This window comes from Synchiropus splendidus, chromosome 1 (assembly GCF_027744825.2).
Source record: "Synchiropus splendidus isolate RoL2022-P1 chromosome 1, RoL_Sspl_1.0, whole genome shotgun sequence".
Classification (NCBI taxonomy): Eukaryota; Metazoa; Chordata; class Actinopteri; order Syngnathiformes; family Callionymidae; genus Synchiropus; species Synchiropus splendidus.
In genome coordinates, this window is record NC_071334.1 from 13,035,552 (window position 1) to 13,057,674 (window position 22,123).

At 41.6% G+C, this 22,123-nt stretch overlaps 1 protein-coding gene across 7 annotated transcripts in view; it reads left to right on the forward strand.

Annotated features, from left to right (window-relative positions):
- Positions 1–22,123, forward strand: part of acbd6 (acyl-CoA binding domain containing 6) — a 32,477-nt gene that overhangs the window by 1,520 nt on the left and 8,834 nt on the right. For 2 of the 7 annotated variants that reach the window (XM_053875454.1, XM_053875479.1), the window contains exons 3-6: positions 151–247; positions 2,036–2,112; positions 6,563–6,668; positions 8,214–8,303. In XM_053875454.1, coding sequence (XP_053731429.1) covers positions 151–247; positions 2,036–2,112; positions 6,563–6,668; positions 8,214–8,303 — 370 coding nt within the window. Of the gene's footprint in view, positions 1–150; positions 248–2,035; positions 2,113–6,562; positions 6,669–8,213; positions 8,304–10,208; positions 13,250–13,270; positions 14,027–14,053; positions 16,528–22,123 lie in introns of those variants that run through there. The other 5 variants (XM_053875463.1, XM_053875446.1, XM_053875488.1 and 2 more) reach the window with 5 other exon arrangements.

A 22,123-nucleotide genomic window follows, 5' to 3' on the forward strand; every position in this document is an offset into this window, starting at 1 on the left:
CGTTTAGAGCCGTATATTTTGGTCAACAACATGATACAGTGTTTCTGATTTCTGAATTTAAAAAATGTAAGAATTTCGATTATATGGGTTTTCCAACCTACATATTGGGCCTTTTTTAATGGTGGTAATATCTTATTGTCGTGCTAACAGGCAGGCGTGGAAGCAGCTCGGCGATATGGAGGCTGAAAAGGCCATGAGGGAGTATATTTCCTGTGTGAATGTTTTAGACCCCGACGGCTGCCAGAGGGTGAGTGGCCGCATTTCTCACTTACAATGATTTTGTTGCTTTTTTTCACTTCATACTAAATGACTTTTCATCAAAAATCCACTGGCCCATATTACTTTGAGTGTCAGTTGAATGTAGTGCTGCATCTTTGCCAGAAGAGGGCAGTGTTCAATCTTTTCCAATCACTGAATATTGTTGACAATTATGAACATATTGAAACAAATACAACACGGGCATAAATAACCATTCTGATCGTAGTTCAGGCAGTTATCGAATGAGAATTGGACTGGATAGTAGGCTATCAACGTAGCGGTTACAGTCCCCAGTCGATTAGCAAAATGACCCGATTTAATTTCTCAGTTTGTCAGTATCTGTTGTTTTATTTGATTGTCCAATGAGTCTGGTTTTCAGCTGTGATGGCTGTAGGAGAATTGAGGTTTTGACTGTTTATCTTGCAAACAGAGCATGAAACTCAATTTCATCAGAACATTGGCTGTCTTGGGTTAGTGATAGCGACTTTTGGAATGTTTTACCAGCATGTTCTTTACTTTAAACAGAGCGGGGAAATTAGTTATTAGTAGTAGTAATAGTAGTTTTATATTTTATTTTCCCCTAATTTGCTTGTGCTTTCCTTGTTTCACTCTCAAATTTATTCCTGAATTTTATTTATTTATTTGCTTTTTGCTGATCTAAACATTGTCATTGTCAGACACACATCCGTCCCATGATGCGTGATTGTCGCTGCAGCCATGCCATGAGGCCAGTGACACTTAGTTTAACCAGTATTAACCACACAACTGCTACGCTTGGGAAAAGCTAATCGCATTAATGCTAACAAAGACTGCAGCGTAGCTGTGTCTGTTAGTGTAGAGGCCCTATTAAATGGTGTAAGGAGAAGTGGCTGGGCAGAGAATCGCAGTGGAGAATAATAGCCAGGACCTGACCTTTGTTCCTGCTTCAATTGTTGCGCCGCCACTAGATTTATATTGCATTATACTGTAGAGGACCTGGACCAGTGCATCAGCGAATATTCCGAGTTTGTGAAGTGAATTAGGTTGTCCCAAAAGTGCAGGCACGGTTGTTTTGCTTCGCTTGTCATGTTCTCTCCACTCTTGCCTTTTCTCTAAAATCAGATTTGTGTGGCTTCTTTTGTGAGTCAAGGTTGGTCGGCAAAGAATAGGCTGGCCAATAAAGGCTGAACTGAATGTAATGAGAAAACTCGTAGAAAAAAAGCCAAGAGAAGATTTTAAGGGGCTAAATTAGGTCTCCATATATGTTATATTGCTCCCATGATTGCTGCTGGCACTTTATTACCCGTGAGGTCATGTCTACGACCCTGAATTCTATTCACATTTTTTTTCTCATTTTAATCTATTCGAAAACCACATTGTTTATACAGATGAACTGTGTCAGCATAAACATCACCAGTGAGACGCCACTGGAGCTTCAGGCGCTTCATATCTTTGCAATGAGAAAGTCATCATTAGCAACGGCTTATAGCTTCAGTGGAACCATTATTACAAAAATGCTCAGACATTATATACCTTATAAAGTCCCTTAAGTTTCAGAACTGTATCATATGAACATCACAAGACTGTCACTTGATGCTGTAGGTATAAATAGGTAGATGTGTTTCTCCATTTTTATTAATAAATGTCATGACACAAATTGATTTGAGAGAAACTGGTGGTGTTCTTGTGAACTGTACACTGTAGTAATCATCTTAAAACAACCAGGATATAAAGTGTTAATGTATACAAAAGGTTTGATGACGTTGATCATAAAGTTTAATTTTTCATTTGCTGGCAGGAAAGACGAGGAGCTGAAAGGAGGACAGGCTTTGGAGGAGCGGCGGTCAGCTCACTATACCAGGAGGAGACGATCAGGTATCTGGGAGCATGGAGTCCTTGTGTGAACAGTTGCTAGATTATATAGTCAGCACACAACCACATTTGGTCTCAGAACCTGCATGATGGCATGTCATTATCGTCTACATAAATGCTACATTTGCGCTTGTAAGTCTTGTATCAAGTTCAGTTTGGTGGTGGGACAAACACATTGGACACTTCAATTCCGCTCGTGAAACACTGAGGTCAATGTAGATCAAAAAATTGTGATCCCAAATTTGGCGCTCAAGTATTGTGGCACTGCGTACAAAGGAACCAGACACTCAACACTCACTTATTTCATTTGATTTGGAGGTCTGAAACCTTTTAAGAGGCAAATGTTTTTTTTAGTTCTTTATTATCAGACTCAACTATCCTGAAATATATTAAAAAAAAAAAAACCTGCACATTCACCCAAACTCCATCATTCTATTAGCAGTAGTAGCTATACTCAGCCTTGTGCTATTGCTTTGTTGCTTTTCTCCAGGCATCTGGGAAGAAAGTAGAAAGTATTTCTATGCACTCTTCATATGGGTGACACGCAATGGTTATTTTTCCAAAGGCCCCGTGTTACCATCCTACTTGATGCACCGTCTGATGTGGTGTAGAGAGCATTTGAAAGACAAATCTGCTTCTAGATTGTGGCGCTACGCTCCTAATAAGCCCGCCTTCACTCTGCATTTAGATATTACATTTCCCTGATATTGCTTACCAAAATGAATGAGCTCGCCAGCCACTTACCACTTGCAAAAACACCTCTGTGTTCTTTTTCCTCAATGAGTCTGAAATGGACCCAGCCTTTACTATCATCTCTTAAATCTTTATCTTTGCCGGAGAGTAGGTCAAACAGGTATACAGCTGGCATTGTTAACCACCAACCTTGATTCTGCATTGGATTATATTCAACAGACTGTGACTGCAGTGAATTCCTGGAGACATTGTGCGCTTCTGATTTATGTTAATGAAATATATTCTCCATTTGCTCTTTCCTAGCCGACTTACTGAAGCCTAAAAACCTCATCTTCTTTCCAGTGGAGGGAAAAAAATCTCTTTTTGGATATGAAAATGAGGCGTGTGAATCCTTCAGGTTTCCTCCTAAATGGCAGAGTGTGATTAGTATTCACACTCTCATGAGGAGGTGGCCAGCGTCTCCCTCGCCTAATTACATTATGATTCAGGAATGTAGTGAAGGGGCCAGCGGGGGGTTGTGATGAAGACATGCCAGTTACAAGAGGGGCACGCAGGTAGAGCAGGTTCCCAGAACAATGATCCTCTTGGTGATGGCAGCAATGCCCCAAGGAAAAAGCAGTCAGAGCCATCCACACATCACATGCCCGCTCACACTTGCATCTATGCGTCGGCATGACTGCCTCCTAGCTCAAGCACAGCCTGCTGGAGCGGTCATACTCAATGCTCCGCTGCATTTCAATTTTCCCTGCACTCTCACGCTCTTCCCACACAAATTCGCTCCATATTAAAAAGCTAAACACCTGTTAGCCTGACAGTCTTACCGAGCTTTACGCATGTATCGAAAATGTATTGAAAAAGCCTTGAACTTTCTGCATGTTAGCTTCTTTAGCCCGACAGCTTCGCACCGAAGGCGGCGTTCTCCATGTACCTGCCTCCGAATTATTGAGGCATTCTACGTCTGTGGAGCCATTTGGCCGAGGTCGTGCAGGGGATGTGTTGACAGATTACGTGTGTGTGTTTGTGATGGATTCTGCAGTTGTGTTGTTGATGAGTGTAAACTAAGGCCAGGTAGATGAGTGTTCTCCACCACTGGCCAGTTTAGTCTGATGGATGAAGGACATACAGTATCTGCCAGTGCACCTTACACACACACACACACATGCACACTCAACCCTCAAATGCCCAGCTGCATCACAGGCTACTCTGTGATGACAGAGTAGCTAGTGACCTTCCCAGCATGCACTGCGGCAGCAACGGTGCCACATTGTTTATTGCAGCGACATGAATCATTTGTTTGTGTGTAACCCGTGTGCGTTTTTGTGCTCTCACTTATTGTAAATACTCCTGCGTTCACATTGAGACGCTGTATATTAGCACTTAAATATACAAGAGAAAAATACATATTTGAAGGGGGAGTCAGTATTTATACGTGTCATGCTCTCGTCAGGCCGGCCCGATCTGACCGGCGGTGTAAGACTGATGAGTCGGCCTATTGATTAGTTGCCGGGAGAGACAAATGGCAACCACCCATCAGGGACACTTGGGGTCACTGTGGCCATCAGACTGGAAGTGGGTGTCGCCCGTCACAGAGACTCATGAATAAACATCACCATAGTAATCAGGCATATGTAAATGAATGAGCTCATACATAAGCGTGGCAGCAATAAAAGTGTAATGAGTAATTCATAATTTGTCACAGAGAAGGGGGAGGTCCGCAGAGATAAAAGAGAGCATGACGTGGATGTGTGATGGAAGGATGATTCAGAGAAGCATGAAGGCAAACACAGTGGGGAAAGTTGTTGTTTACGGTCATGCTGTGCTGTCACTGCGCCCGTACAGTGACATATTTGTGCTTCAGCTTTCAGAATCCACATTACTGAATATGTTTGGTGCGTGATTATTATTTTAATCTTCATTTAAACTTTTAATTCTTTAAATAAGAAAAATTAATTGGTGGGTTTCATTTGCTCCAGGGGCTTTAGTTATATTTGTTTCTAACTTTAGCTGTAAACATTGCCGCCAGGGGATCACCAGCAGAGTCAGCAAGGGCGCAACACCTTCCAATGAAACCTGCATTCATATGGATTTCTATTACTCTGTAGTGCACTTTTTTTCTTTGCTACAATCTCGTTCATTTTTTTCTATTTATTTGTTCTGTTGCATCAACCGGTCGTCTATTAGATTAGTCACTGACAGGTTCATGAGTCAACTCATGGCATCGCTATCCCTACCACTTATTTAGTATTATTTATTTTAATTTATCATCCTAGGTTTTACTTCTCTTCATTACTATTAGTTGTATACATTTTGTCATGACTTTTAGAAATTTCAGTATTTTTCTTGCATAGATTTGAATATTTACTGTGTAGTTTTCTTCTTCTATTTCTGGCCTTCCATCTGTCACCTCCTTTCTATTTGCTGCTGTAATGTTGAATCTTACCGCTTATTTCTCTGTATAGAGATGGTGTCTATTGTGGTCTGAATTAGAATCATGCAAGTGTCCTTCTTTCTAGAGGAACTTCAAGGATAAATCTATATATTTCCTGATGCTGATAACTGCGCACAACCATTGGAGAATTGCTGCCATCTTTTTGAACGGTAGCATGCATGTATTCCTCTTGACATATCTGAATACCATGTTGCCAGGTGATCAGCGACCCCAGCAATAGTTGGTACCAAAGTGGCACTCAGTCTCCTGTGGGGCTGTTTGGTCAGCGCTCCAGTCTTCAGACATAACAATTTAGGGAGTCTGATGCTAGGAAGCGGATGGTATGGCCTTTAGCGAGTGGTATAGCGGTGGGTACGAGAGTGTCTGTCTGACAATAGGAGACCTAAATTCAATTAATCGTGAATGGCCCTTATGGGTAAAAGGGAAGGGGAAGGCGTAAAGCTCTAAATGAGATTTCGCCCCTTCTCTCCACCTCTCTTACAACAGCCCCCTCCTCACCCCAAACCACTCATTGCTGTCCCCAATGCCAGGAGGTGATCAGCATACGGCAGATAAAATCAAAGGTGGGATGGTGTCAGCACTCCTGAGGGAACAACCTCTGATTTGACTAAGCTAGCAACTGGTTAGCGGGTTTGTCTGTCTGGCGCCACATCAGGAAATCCTTCCTTAGTGTTAAGACTAAATATAAAACAAATCAATCTGGCTCATCGCTCGTACCTTGGCGGCACCTGGAGTTCAAATGTTAGAGATGAAATTGCAAGGAAATTTGTGTTGAACTAGGAAAACATAGCTGGGTTGTGAAGAAGTTAAAATCTCAGATGGAACTGTCGCACCTGCATCATACACTGAAGTTGGCATCGAAAGAATTCACAATGTGATTATGTAAGCAGTGATGAATAAATAGGAAGCATTGTGGTCCTTGTAGTAAGGATTCAGTAGTAATAATTTCGGACTTCATGATGTTTTATACACAACATGCATACTCTTCAAACATTTTGTCAATGTAACTCTACTATAATGTGTTCCTTTATACCACAAGTCTCATGCTTGCTCTTCACGTATTCATATAAAAGTTGTTTTTTTTTCATCTCCAGTAGATTCATCCCTTTCTGGTTTCATGAAACACATCAATATATCTAATCTGATAAGCTATAATTTCTCTATCATTTTTCCATCCTCTGTCATCATCATCACTATGCATTATGTATCGTTTGTTTGTCCATACCATTTAAATATTAAATAAGATTTAACCTCAGACTACAGTTCTCCACACCAGTGTTACATGTATAATTTGTTCACTTTTTTCCCCAGGGAAGAAGATAAGAACATTTTTGATTACTGCAGAGAAAATAACATTGAACATGTCACCAAGGCCATCAACACTGAGAAAGTGGATGTCAATTCTAAGGATGAAGAGGTAAGAAAACAAGACATGAAAACTCATCTGCCTCAACGAGGACATGGGAAATGCCTCTCTACGACTTTCAATATATGTCTTACTGGTTTGTATTATTCTAAAAACAGCCATGTGCTCACACAGCCTCATGTCTGCCTCTTTTTTTCTATTGTGGTTCCATTGCGGCGGATGGTTTTGGGGACGGCTCTTATGTGCGTCATGTTGTGATTGTTGCATACCCAGCGCCAGTGTCGCCTTCTCACCAGCAGAGGGCACTGGTGAAGTTCCCACTCGGTTTGCAGTCCAATTCCCGGCGTCACCCGGACAGCACGTGATATGGAGAGTTTTTGTCATCATTCATCAGTAAATTTTGAGTGTGACATTTACAAACAATCTGAATCACAACTGGCATGGAGAATTGAAACTGCAAACACATTCATTTTGTTGTAAACTTTTTAAAACTTTCCCATCATTTGAATCAGTCAACGTGAGAATATTGAGTGGTTTGGATAACACTCTGCTGAGGAGGGAATGTACTTCTTCATTGCAAACACTTCAGCTCTGAGTATTCATTTAGGTCACTAAGGAGCTGAAGAGATGTTGGCAAGATATAAATGTCAGCTGGGGAGGAAGCGCTCGTGGCTGAGTGTTGATGTCCCTCCTCAGAGCTCTGGACAGCCTCCGACTGCGAGGAGCAGGAACAGCTTCATCATAGAAACACTCTTGGTGTCCCCCCAAGTTCCTGCTGCTTGTTCTAATGCAGGGTATGTTTCAGCTAAAGTAGAAGCACGCTGAAGATGTGGCCACACAATTCATCATATTGAGTTCCCACGGGGCAACTGACAGTGGAGCATCAGAGTACAGTTTCAGTACAAACCTCATCAGAATTCAGTCACTCGTGGTGAATCTAGGTATTGGCCTTTTCCTCTGAAAACTCACCCTGATTACCTTTTTTAGCCACACTAAAATACTTCACACCTTCACTCTTCATGGCCCGCTGATACCAACCAAGTTCAGCTCTGATAATAGCAGAATTTCTAACTTCATCTCTCAGGTCCAGACACCATTTTCATTCGCCAAAGTGCAAACTATTCCAGTAGCTACACACCTGGATGAGAACAGGCAGGGGAGGGGAAGTGGGATGGCGGCTGAGGAACTTATTGGTATTCCAGCCTGCCTCATAAGTATCCATTTTAACATGCAGCCACAGTGATCAATATGATTTAAGCAACTGAATTAGACTTGGAGAGTTTGCTTTACCTAATTGGCCTCACTGAAAAATGAGCTGGTGGAGTTTTATTAGAACAAGGATCTTGGACCCAGGGGCGCGTGTGTGTGTGTGTGTGTGTGCGTGCGTGTGTGTGCGTGTGTCTACGTGCCGTCCGTGTGTTAGATAGTGAATAAGGCGCCGTCTTTTTTATGTGTGCGACCTCCCATCAATCAAGACTGTGCGGGTTTTCTACCATTTGTCTTAAAGCACCGACAGATACAAACTCTCTCACAGTGGTGTTTGATTTATTTTGCATGAAAGGAAACTAAAGTGTGGGTGTGTGTGCGTGTTTGCAGGGTCGAGCTCTGCTTCACTGGGCCTGTGACCGGGGACACAAGGAGCTGGTGTCAGTATTGTTGCAGCACAAAGCAGACATCAACAGTCAAGTAAGAAAAGTGCTTCCTACCAAACAACAAAAGTAGCAATGTGTTTCAGATGAAGTACTATCTCGTGGATTGGATTAGATGATGAACCCTTGTCACTTTTTTTATTTTTTTCAGTTTTGAACCACGATTATATTGGTAAAGCTAAGTAGGTGGTGGGACTTTAACAAGTTAAGTAAGATTACTTAATTGCAACATTATTATGATTGATTCGTTACAACAAAATAATAATTTAATTTAATTCAATGTAACAGTTTTCTCTCCAGACAACACAGAACCTTTGTAAGTGCAGGAGCTCCAGGTCCACTGATCACACTGATGCACGAGACACGTGGCAGCTAGGATGATAACAACAACAACAAACATGGAGGAATCCCTGAACAAAAGCAAACAAAAGCATCTGTTTGCTTTTGTTCAGGGAGGTTTTTCGCTACACAATGGCCAGGGTTTCCACTACTATGAATATACTTGAAATTGTTATAAAATTGTAATTCTTATACAAATATTAAAATATCTTATAAGCAACACCTCTTATACAAATATAAAACATTGGAAGAGCTTTAGTTTAAATAAGGTTAAAACTTGAATATAGCCGCCATTGTGATTTATTGTTCTATTGTCAAACTGAGGCAAAATAACCAATGTTTTGTTGTTTAAATGTATGTGTGGGTCCATCATTTGATTCAGTAATATGGAAAATTCATTCAAATTGAAAAATGTGGCTTCTTGTGGCAAATATTCTTATACCATTGAACTGTGATTAATTGAGATTAATAAATCACAAATTCTCTAATTAGATTAATTTATTTTAATGGAATATATATATATATATATCATGATATCATGTTGCATATTTTGACATTGTATCATTCTAAGTTTCAGACAAACATTTGTCAGCCACACAACACACAGAGTGCATCCCTGCAGGTTCAGAATTCCTATTGCCCTTCTCTCCTCCAGCCTCACATCCCCACAGAAGGTCACCTTTAATTCACTTTATGCCGGAGACAAATCCTTTGGGGCTTTGGCTGACGGAGTTAGCTTGGAGCTAATGTTTTGCCTGCGCTGGGTTTAGCAGCATCCAGGAGGCTTTAGCCGCGGCTGTAAGCTGGCTCAGCTGCACATCGGAGAAATTACTCCTCTGTCTGCCCAGCGGCACGACACGGCGCTGCCGAGCTTTAACAGTAAGACCGAATCAATTGGAAGTAATCAGGCAAATTGTTTTATGTTGCACGGCCCACATAATCAGGACATTTCACAAATGACTTTCCCTTTTGTGGCCTCATAGTCCTTTTGTGTGGAATTCCGCGGGAGGGAGTGGATTTGTGGCGAATGCTTCGTGAAAGTCTTAACAGCAGGATAACTAGAAAACATTTCAGGATGATTTAAAGCCATATCCAGATGATGACTGTTGAGAAAGATTGACGTCAGCACAGAGGCTCCTCTCCCTTTTGTCTGAAATTTACAGTCGTGTATACATCATTTGGAGCATCAATAAATAACTGTTGAGAGTTAGTGTTGCATGATCACAAGCCATATTTTTGCCTATAAGATGCAAATTTCTCCGCCTGGATTTTTGTTTTTTTTTCAGTCCAGAAAAGATAAATAATAATGCTAATGGACAACTGTTTTGGTTGTTGTGATATTTCAGGGTTTTGCAAGGGCAATGGCTGTTTGATTGACAGCTGACTATTGGGGTCCTGCGAAACCTTTTTTTAAGGGACACCAAATTATCAATGAAAGTTTTTTTGGTATAGTTCTGAGTAAGCTTTATTTAACCTGGCAACATTATTTAAAAAATAATGATGACAAGTGAACCATAGTGAAGCAGATTATAGAAACATGGAAAACAATAAATAGAACCTGTTTCATTACTGAAGACTTCTCTTTAAATGGATCACAGATCAGAACCTTCCTTGTGTGGTTCCGGTCTCTGTAGTGGTCCGCATCAGGCAAATATGGACCCAGAAAGAAACATTGTAAACAGACTCAGCTCTCATCTGATCCAAGGGATTATTCAGGTTGCTAAAATTTTAATAGCTTTAGTTGTGTTTATTAATGTGCCAATATGCTATATGTGATTAAGATTTAGTTACAGACCTTCTCACTCTGTCTCTTGATCTATGTCTGGGGCTCTCACCTCCTAATGGTTCAGAACTCAGCAGTGAGTCTTCAAACTGGTGACGGCGCTTCTCTCCAGTGTACTGCACTGGCTCCTTCTAAACCTTTGAATAGAGTTTAAGATACTGTTGATCACTTTTAAAGCTAGTTTTGTGCTGGCTCCTGAGTTCATAGTAGAAATGCTGACCCCATACAAGGCAATCAGGTTTGTCATTGCTTGACATCAATCTTGGGGCTACAGCCTCTCTGTCAGGGATCCTCGACTCTGTATCTCCCCGCCAGAGGTGATCCATAGCACATAACTGTAAAACAACTTCATTTTCCTATGTACATGATATCATCTGTTTTCCTACTAATAGCGTTCTTGACAGTTCCATATGAATATTATTAGTCAAACTATAAAAATGCTGGTGATGCTAAGCCAGCTTTTACATGGAGATCCAGTTAAAGATACCTGCGACTTTCAACAATTAACTGTGTGAGAATGAGCGGTGCCCCAGCTGTGATGAGTTTAAAATTGGTTCTGGCTTCAAGATTGACCCAACATTTATTTCACGTAAACAATACGTGAGATACCTTGTCTTTGGGAGATAGTGCTGTGGTGGTTTGCACCGTTGAATCCAGACAGAACAATGGCCAGAATATATGATATAAAGGCACTTTGTAAGAGGTTTTTTCCCCAAAAAATATATTAGTTTTATTTAGCTTTTGGCACACTATTTACAGATAAAATGGCCATGACTCATTCAAGGAGAGAAAATGTGTATAAGGGGCGTTTAATAAAGATCTCCAACGCAAAACCTCACTTTGCCTGCCTTTGCTTTAGAACATTAAGACACAGTTGTTGATATGACTGAAGGATTCCCTTCATTTTTTGTGGAATGGGCTTCCAGTCAAAGCTCCTGTCAGCATCCTTGTGCATGTTTGAATCCCGTATGCAGGAGAGGAACGCAGAACACAAATAAGAAAAGTTTAGTTTTACGCTGAGGGAAAAAAAAAAGACAGATTTGCCGGACACTTTAATAGATCTGTCCTCTATGCTCCGACAGCGGCGAACCGTATTCAATGCTGAGTGTTTATTGGACAAACAGAGGAAGGTTAGGGTTGTTCAGAGCCACCCATAATCTCCCCTGACCTCCAGCCACTGCTGAGCTACCAGTAAATAAAGATCAAACATGATTTATGCTTAATTTGTTGATTAAAAAAAAGGGGCGGGGGGACTTCAGAGTTACTACAAAAAGTATTATTTGCCTTGCGAAGGACAGAAATGGTTTGAAATTAATCAACTGATTGTTTTAGCAAATTGTTCGCAAACCCTGCTAACCTGCATTAAGAGCTGGTTTGATAGTTAATCCTGGATCAAGACGGAGGGGAGTACAATAGACGTGTGTTTGTGTGGCCGCACAGATCCCAGCGCTGCCACCTGCCCCCTGCGCACCCCGGTGTCGGTGCCGTACGTTAAGCTCCGTCCTCTCTGTTTCGCTGCCCGGCCGCTCTCGCAGGAGGGAAAGTGGGACAGCTCATTTAATAATGGAAATTAAGGCTTAGCTTTGCCTGCTGTGTGCTAATATGTTTTGAAGAGACTTAATGAGGCGGAAGTTTGGGGCATTCCATCATGTCGCACTACAGACCGTCAGACTCCTTTGTTATGAAGCGGTTATTGCCAGCAATACTTTTGAATACACGAGCAGCCATTTTTGGATTGTGTGTCCTACTGTTTGGGAGAAGTTGCCCAAGATTCCCTGTCATTTCCCTAGTCGTTTTTTGTTTGCAAAGTTTTGACTGGAATAGTTTTCCACTGCCAACTGAAACTTAACTTACCGACCGCATAACATTAAAAAAAGTTTTAAACTTTGGGCTTAAACTGTGTATGACTTTTAAACGATGAGTACGTGACTACGCCAAGATATTTGTTGTTTAGTGTCGTCTGGTGAAAGAGTGGCCAAGCATTTTGTGTGATGAGGTCGGTATATGATCCCTCTGTTGAGATGAAGCAATACAGTCAGGATAGTGAAGTACAGCATAACTTCGCCTGTGTATCCGCAGGTGTCTTGTGATATGATACATATTGCAATACAGAGTTGTGATACAATATATAAAGATATATTCCAAAACTGTTTCAACAATATAATGTCATTCAAGCCATCATTTTAAGGGGAAAAATCAGGTGATGCAATACAATATGATTTTATTATGACGTCAGTCCAGTAAGACTTTCAATTCAATTTCACACTCCAACAATGAATCATTCGTACAAAACAAATGTTACTACTAAGCACATAACAAATTATTACATTACAAATATCTGTATATTAAATATTGATTTAGACAACTTAAAATACCATGACAATGTCACACAATCAGGTAATGTGATATCAATACAATATCACTCAATCAAGTATTGCAATATCTCAGCAAAAATATCAATTCAATATCACTCAATCAAGTATTGCAATATTTCAGCAAAAATATCAATACAATATCGCACAATCAAATATTGTGATATTTGAGTATATTGATATTATATTCCACCCATAGTACAACTACTGTGCTGTAAAGTGCTGCAGGAAACCCTGGACAGTAGTGTGCACAAAGTCCAAAACAAGGCAGCAGTGTCACAGATTTCCAAACTTCCCAGGTTCTTCCCAGCATCTTTAACCTTTCAGTCCCATCACTTCATGGTGAATGTTATAATGTGAGCTGCTCGATCTCATGAAGCAGAATTCAGGATGACAAACTGCGCTGCTATTGTTCTCTCTGCTCCCCCTGTGGTCATTAATGGTCCAGGCCATGTAATCCCACACCAGCAGCTAATCCCCGTCCCACACACATGCACCTTTTGTTTCCAGGTAGAAATCCCAAATCTTCCTCTAGACACCCCGATAAGCTGTAAAGTTGCTATGGAAATATCCAGTCGCAGCAGTGGTGTCAAAAGGCCGAGTGTCTGCGGCCCCGAGGAGCTGCGCGCCATAACAAAGGTCAGGAAGAGTCCAGAGTCGAGCAACACAATGTCAGACTTAGACTGTGATTACGGAGAGTTAGTGTCGGATTAAGGTGAGAAAGCCACGGCAGGTGAGGTGCGGGTTAACGCAACACGGCAACAATGCCAGGAAGGAGACCCAGTGAGTGAAAGAGTGGTGTTCTTGTTCCACTCCCTTCCACACAACTGCCTGTCCTCACTGACTTCCACGCCTCATCGTTCTCTCCCCCACGGCTCCGGTCCTCCTCACTCCATCCGTCCCTGCCTCGGCCTCTGCTTTGTATTAAAACAACATGATCCATGAGGCAGAGGGAGCAACTCGCGGCTCGGCTAATTCTAATTAATCCAGCGTGGTAGCGCGACCACGGCAGGACCCAAGCGCTCCCAGTCTATCAGATAGAAATTCATAACTTAATTGAGGTCAGAGCCTCGAGTCGGCAGAACAAAAGTCTCCAGCCATGACCAGCTAAATCAATAGTAATAAATATCTGACTCAGGCTTCTGCGATTGGTGGCTCGTGAGTACAAAACAATGCTACCACTGCGTGATCAAATTCTGCAGGGAGATGGTTTTGTGTCTGCGGAGGAGGGCATCTCCAGCCTCCTGTGCGTTGGTTCAATTTCACCATTGACCTGAGTTTTCTTTACTGCAGAGCCCCTCAGAATATGGATCATCGATTTCCCTTTTGACGTGAGCTCTGCGGTGAGACACCAAGTCAAGTAGGACTGTGATGACGAAAGTGGACACGTGTCAATATTTTTTCTGTTCCTGCTGTGCAGTGTCATAGCTGGTCACACCATTTTGTTCCAATAAAACTGAGAGTAGTCGATATTTTTTTGCCATCAGTATGCTGAGACAGGCAAAGCTATGTTTGTTTTCGGAGGGAAGATGACCCAATGATGTACATAAATAAAATACGATAGAAGCAAGATGGCACATCTGAGGAATAGCGGATGAAAAGAATGAGAATGAACAACGCTTGTATTGTATGAACAGATCTCTGGTGTTAAGGAAGTTTGCGCTCTCTCTGCTCTCTCTTGGCTTTGGATCTCCCAACACTGTCACATGTGTCATAAAGACACAAAACTTCAATAACAATTGACTGTTCGGCCAGTCCTTACCCTGTAAATTTTACATTTAGTGTTTGTGTTAATTGCAGTAGTTGCGATACTCCACTTATAAAATGGAGTCCATCACCAGTGCGTTGTAAAATGATTAACTATAGCAACATAAAATCGATAGCTATCATCTGATGGAATCACTTCATGCTAAAACTTCAAAGACCAAAATCAAAGTCTGTCATTCATAATTTTTTTTCAATGTTTTTTTAAGACACAGCCTGAAATGACATTTCAATGGACATTTCTAACTGGCACGGAATAGCAGGATACAAACTCAGCCTGCCTTTAATACTTAAAGTTTGAAAATCCTTTGGTGAAATGGAAAGTGCAATAAAGAAGGCACAATGATGCAGCGCCTGATGTGTCATTAGGTTTTCCTGTCTGCATCCATTGTCTGCTTCATGACTTTTTGGGGGATTTATTTTTGTCTTTCCTAATTCGCTAAATACGCTGGTTTAACTCCGCATCTCAGAGACCTTCACCATCGACTCGCAGAAGGTGATTCGTCCTAGCACAGAACTCTATTGGAAGCCAACTGCATGCACTTTAAGTTGGGCTGAATAGTTGCTGGGACTGTTAGACAGCTTTGTCAGTTAGTTAGTTAGTTACTTCCATTTGTTTACATTAGCAATGACCAGTATATTGTGCATATTTGACCATTTTTTTTAAAAACAAGCCAAGACATCACTGATCAGGCGCCAGTTGCTGTGCAGAGCAGTTTCATCTGTGGCCTTTCCTCAGGTGTCACCAACTGGTGTGAACAAAGCAATGCCACACACACAAACGCACACAATGGTAGCTGATTGAAATTCTCCACTGGAGGTATTATTACACTTTTGTATCCCTCCCTTTTCCCAGCACTGCCTTGTGTAACTAATGGTGCAGCCAGGCCAGTCATAGCAAATACACAGTCAGATTTGTCATAATTGTGAGTGCATGCGAGCGTTGTGTATATGTGTGTATTAGCGCGAGTCTTCCTCTAGAATATTTGCCGTCATTAAGTGAAGGCAACAGTAGGGAGCACTGAAAATCCATCCAACCATTAAGGAGCAGCAACCTTTTTCAACGCACTTCTTTCAGTGTTGTAGTTTTCTAGTATCAGTAGAGTGACTGTCTGGTGATGTTAGTAAGATGTGAAATTAGTTTTGCGCTACTGATTTGCTGGTTAACTGTTAACTAACAAACTGGTTTAGCACGGTTGCTTCTGAAGTCTTGTCGTGTTTCAGGTTTTGCTTGGTCAATATACTCTTTCAATTGTTATAACTTTGAGTTTAGCCAAGACTTGAGCAGTGAATATATGGGGAGTTTCAAGTTTGAGTTTGGGGAACTGAATCAGGTGACTTCAGCTTCTGTCTTTGGTTTGTGATATATTATTTAACTCCAGTCTAACTATGTTTCTGTTCTTGGTATTTGAGGGTGTAATAGAGTCGAGTTTGGGCCGAGCCAGTTCTACAGTATTATCTGCACGAATATCTGCCCATCTATCAAAACACTGAAGCAGGAAGACAATTTTCCTGAGAGTTTCCCAGCTGTCAGGAACACCGTGGCGTCTTGTGTGCCTTGAAATGATCCTCTAATGCAGGGGTCACCAACCTTTTAGCAACTGTGAGCTACTCCAAGTAGCTCAGTGCAGTCTTGATTTGGACTCCTTCAGGTTCAAGGAAGTGATGCCTTCTTGGAAATTAGGACCTTTGCTGAAGCTAATGTTTTCAGGGTTGCACAGGAAAAGATATGTCAGAGAGCAGACCTTCATTTTCAGTCTATTGAGGGATGAAGAGTGATTGGGACCATCTCAGCTTTCGCTTCTCACTGATGCTGCTGTCCCAGCAAACTATAGCTAAGAGTCAACAACCGCCAGCGTCTTTCTACACATGCTGCTTCTCGTGTGGAGGTAGAATAGTGCCAGCTTGAAGCGAAAAAATGTCTGAAGAAAATAATACAATTAAATAGAAAATAAAAAATGGTGTCACTTCTGAAAATGCGCAGTTTATTTAGATTTAATAATACTGGCCTTAAATGAAAATAATAAAACTAAAAAAAAAAAAAAATATATATATATATATATATATATATATATATATATATATATATATATATATATATATATACATCTTTGATGTGATTTGTCTTTTTGATGCACATTTTTCCATTGCCAGTTTCTATTTCCATTTCCAGTACGATTTGTTCTCGCCAGTTTTTTCACTGCCAATGTAAGCTGGCACTATTCTCACCCCATTATCTCGCTGCTTCTTCTGAAAGTACAGTCTGCTCATCCTCTCCAGAAGGTTATGATCTGGTTAATAAGATTTTATATAAGCAGTGGCAGCTCAAGAAAATGTTCCGGGTCAAGGTGACACCTGAAAGAATAAAGCATAACCACGTTCTACCGAGTTCTCCTTCTTCCTCCAGCTTAATAGTCATATTCCAGGGTTTGTCGCTGCGTCGCTACGCTCCATGCCGCCTTGTATCAACCTGTGAGGGCCACTTCATCTGACACCGCAGTGTCCTCTACCATATTCAGCCAGTCGAGTTTCATTCAGAACGTTTTGCATCAATGTGTCTCTGCTGACCAAGATGATGGCTGAAGCCCTAAATATAAAGGATCTCCGTGAAGGAATCATGCGCACGCATTGACTTTTGCTGCTCTTCAGGGAGTACTGTACTGCACGGCTTTACTTCAGCTGGACTTGATGAATAGAAAGCTGTTTGAGGGCTGTGTTAAAAGGAGCAGTCAGACACAGATACAGCCATGAATCTATAATATCAGCACTCAGAAAAGCAGCGGTGACTTGACAGTAATAGCGCAGCCTAAAGAGCCTTTCCAGCAGGTAACAGTCCTCTTTGCCATCATCAGCTGTTGTTTCTTTCTTATTGGCCACTCACTGGGCCTTGCCTACACTCAACTATTTGATTTCCATCGTTCTTAACCATCCACATAAATTGTCAGGGGCATTAAAGCTGTCCTCGACCATTTCAGACACAAGAGTGGGAGAGAGAGTGAGAGGGTGAGAGCTGGATACAGACAGTGGGGGGGAGGAGGTTGGGGTGAGGAGAGAGAATAAACAAAGTAAGTGTTTTGCCTTCCATCAGTCTCCCACAGTACTCAGCTTTATGAGTCCCTCACTCCAAATGCCTCAGACTCAGCCCCCGCCACCATTGATTTTCATATTATACTCTTTTAGGCATTTATTTATTTCATATATTTCTTTTTAAACATCATCGATGAGCCGCAGGAGGACAGCCGGGGCCTCTGGCGATGTTAATTTTTGGCTTCAACCCTATCCTCTGCACTGATGGCTCTAATGGAGGCTAAGGTGTCCCGCGGGAACAAGCACGTTTGGCAGTGGGAGGAATCGGATGCTGATAAAGATGGCCAGCTGGTGGAGCTCTGCGATTTAAGCAAGATAAATAAAGAGACGCAGCCTTGTGCTGTTTCATGTTGACGTACAGATAGGGCTTATTTTCTCTGCTGCGTCGGTCTGCAGGCGTCGAGGGTTCAGACCTGGTAAAATTGTTTGACCCTGAAGCCATTTTGGACCCTGTGATCACGGTGTAGATCACGCATCATTTGCACATCATTTATTCTGCGGTCATGTCATGTGACTGTAGCTCCAACTCAGCTCTTGATCAGAACCCACCAAGAGCACGGATGGAAACATATGATCAAAATGTGGTTCAAGGACATTTCCAGGTGTTGTGAAGGACAGAGTGACTGTGGACATGACGCCTCGCAGGCTGAGTGGGGAGGTTAGTGCTCCCTGCTCACGGTGGAGACCCAGATTGAATTAGGGCCGGGCCACGCTGCACACATCCTTTTAACTCCGGGGCCTTTCCCAACACGGCTGAGGGTGAACTCCTCTTCTTTCCCCACCTAAAGCCGGCTTTGTCATTTAAACTCCCTCTGAGTGTCTTACTGATGTCAGCTGTATTATATCCTGCTTGAAAATAAAATTAAAACTTGTTTAAAATTTCTGTCAAGTGCACATACACAAAGTAAGTGCAATAAAGATCATAGCAGCGTTTCAATTATTTTGACGTTTAAAGAAGTTTTCCTTTATTGAATGGTGTTTGTTGCGTCTAAAATAGCATGTGTATATTTGACTAACCAGATTCTGCCTTATTTCATTTTGTCTTCATAAAGTTGCTTTCTATTTTATAGTGTTTGGAGAGGTAATGATACCAATATCTATGAGCTGAAATGTGTTGGTCTCCAGGCTGCACCTGCGCAGACTCTTAAAAAAAGAAAGCCCAGATTGTTGTGGGTTCCTCTTAAATTTCTTGAGTGTTTTGGGTTTATTTTGGTTTTCGCTGTCCTGCGTACAAATGGGAGTTGGTGAAGTGAAGAGGGTCTTCATCTCCTTCATCTTGCTTAGATGCTTTTGATTAATGGCACCTGCTCATCATAATGCTATCTGCTGGAATCTGCATGCCAATGATCCCAGTCCCCAATCGATTCCCCCCCCCCCATCTTTGCCTCAAACACACACACACACGAACACACGCACACACTGGCTCAGTCCATTCCTCTCCCCTCCCCCAACCACTGTCATTATAAAAGTCAGCAGCTGCTGCATGCATTGATCATAAATCATAATTGCTTGTCCATTTTTCCCCACTTGTTTAATGTTGCTGTCAGGGGCAAAAGACGGAGGGACAAGAGGCCAGGCGGGGGAGGGAAACTGAGAGAGAAGTCCAGCTAAGTTTGTGTAGTCAGAGAAAGAGAAGTTACTGAGAGAGAGAGAAAGTAAACAGATTGTATTATATAAATGTATAGTTTTCCCTTTAGTCATTTTGATTGCTGGTGTATGAATTGTTGCATGGAGACCACAAGTTTTCCCTGTAGGAGCTAGGATAAGCGCCCCCCTGGCAGACCAGGAAGAAGTGGCATAGGCTTAGGGTCGAGCCATCAGATGATGGAATATATTTTTTGAGTTATTTGTTGAAGTGTTCTCTAAGTTAGGCCACGGATGTGTAGTATCCCCACAATAGCTACACACAAGAGCCTAACTACAATGGGCTGGCCCTACGTGGTCATAATCTTATGGCTAATCATTGTAAAAGAGGGCTATGTACTGTAGACCCTCTCTTCTATAGTCATAATTTTTCTATTTCGACTTTTCTTATTCTTCACAAGCCCAGTGATGCCTTGTCACGAAACTGACTCTGCTGCCACTTGCTGCTTTTTCCCTTCATTTTTAAGCATCGAACAGAAACAGCAGACCTGAGCCTGAACTCATCCTTCCATCTGTGCACTCATATTGACCTTCACCCTTTCAGAAAGACTTGATTCTCTGCTCATCAATTACATCTTTTGTGACCCGCGCGTCTGTTCTTGAGCCCGACTCGTTCGTCCTGAAATTGGTTGAGGCGTACAGCTGAAGCCATGTGGCCGAGAAGCCAACATGCTCCATTCATTCGCCTTCTATTTCATCTTTCTTGCTTCACGTCATTTGTCTGCTGGAAATGAAAGATTGGTGTGACGTTGCATTCAGCGAAACTGCAATTGTACTTGGAGATCAATCTGAAGCCGCTGCTAAGCATATTGGCCCGGCCCATTAGCTTGATACACTGCTGCTAGTATTGTGCAGGCAGCTGCTGTGTCCAGCACTCTGCTGACATCCTGCACTGCATTTCTGCACTGGCAGGGGAAACTTTGGACGACATGTAAAAGCCCAGGTTTTGTGTAACCTGCTTCTATAATGGGATAGAATGAAGGGGGGGTGCGGTGGAGTGGTTGGGGTGGGGGATGCCAGAGTAGCAGGTAGTGTGGAAGAAGGTGGGGAAGAGAGCAATGGGAGGAAGTGTCTCTTCCAAGCGCTTCCAAAGCAAATGGAAGACAATCCAATTTCCTGTGATTCCATCAAGCCTCTGTCCTGAATCCCTGGGCATTAGGCTGAGAGGACAGGCCGCTGACCCCTCACATGAACATGCAAGAGACGTGGACACACACACAGATCCACACACATTTTGGGTTTTTTCTCTTTGCATGTCTGGGTGATGTTGTTGTGGACCCTTACTGCGAATATCTGCAGCGCTTTGGTGACTTTAGTATTTCTGATTTTTAGCCCCATAAGTCTCATTTGATTTTGATACCAGGACAGGCCACAATCAAAACAGTATTTTAATGTGTTAAATTTCTTCCTTTAAAGATGTGTTAATGTAGCCTAACATTCACTAGTCAGCTAAAGATTTTAACTCTTTACAACAAAACAAGTGTAAGGTAAAAACACGTGTCTAAACTTAAACATATCAGTGTAATCGAACGTAAAACTTCTGTTCAGTCAACTTTTTTAGTTCTGGCTGTGTGCGCGTTTTTCCCTCGTCAACTAGTTCAAGTACATGTGAAGAACTTAGAAGAAGGAGAACTTACAATCCCCCACTCAAAGAAGACCCAGGTACCAAATTTCCCATCAATCGTCATGAAGAGGATGAGTTAGGAAATAGGGAAAAACAGGCATCAGAACTGTTCTTCATTCTGCTCCTTTTCAATCACTCTAAAATGTAAGATGAAAAATTGTATTTGCTTTAAGTATTGTAACAGAAATAAGCGTTCACTTGTTCAAAAACTGCTACACTGGATTCGTCCGAAGACAGAAGATGGATTCTTTGCTTTTCTCAAATTGATGTTGCGGAGTGACAGACAAGAGCCACAGAGACATGATCAGCTGGAGAATCTCGCCTTTTTCAAACCCGACTACATGAGGTTTTCTCTGTTTATTTGAATATAAAACTGTGATGAAAAACAACCTTGGACTGATGCAGCGGACAAGAGAGGGGCAGTAAATATCTCAACCATCTGGAAGAGAATGTTTGACAAACAAGTCACAATTCTATCATTGAAGTTGGTAGACGAGTGACGGGATCATCTGTGTTTGTTGCTCTGTCAGTGTCTTCACAAAATACCTAACAGACATCTGAAGAAATTCCAATGACATCTTCAGGAAATGTTGATGGCAGAACAAAGAACAGATTATTATAAATATATAAATTATCATCTGGATCCACAAGACGTTGGAAAGTTTCTTTCTGTTGATAGTGGACTGCCCCACCATCTAAACCAGGGGTTCTTAATCTTTTTGATCTCGGGGCCCACCTTTCCCAGAACAAATGGACCCAGGGCCCATTCAATAGAACAGATTCATTCCTCCATCCATATTTAATCTATTTACAGGTAAACAAACCAAAACCTTGTGAAATGACATGAAACCATGTGATCATAGCAAAGACATTTATTTGTCATCGAAAAGTCCAACCAACAACAGAACCAGGTGTAAGTCATGTTCATCATATTTACTAAAAAAAATACTCTTGATGCAAACTGTTGAGAACATTTTAAAATCTGAATTAAATTCAGAATAAAATAAAACCATGTCTAAATATCATAAAATAAAAATATTTTTTTTGTAAACTCAAAAGAAGATATGTGTAAGTGTAAATGAAAGTATTGCAATAAAATATTCCGATTAATTTTCAAAACTGCTTCAACAGTTGCTTTCAGTTTTTACTGTTGGAGGGGAGTAGCATCACGTTCTTTATCATTTTTTTTCTTTTCATAAAATTCTCCATAGTTGGCAACTATCACAGACTTGCAGCTGTCAAGT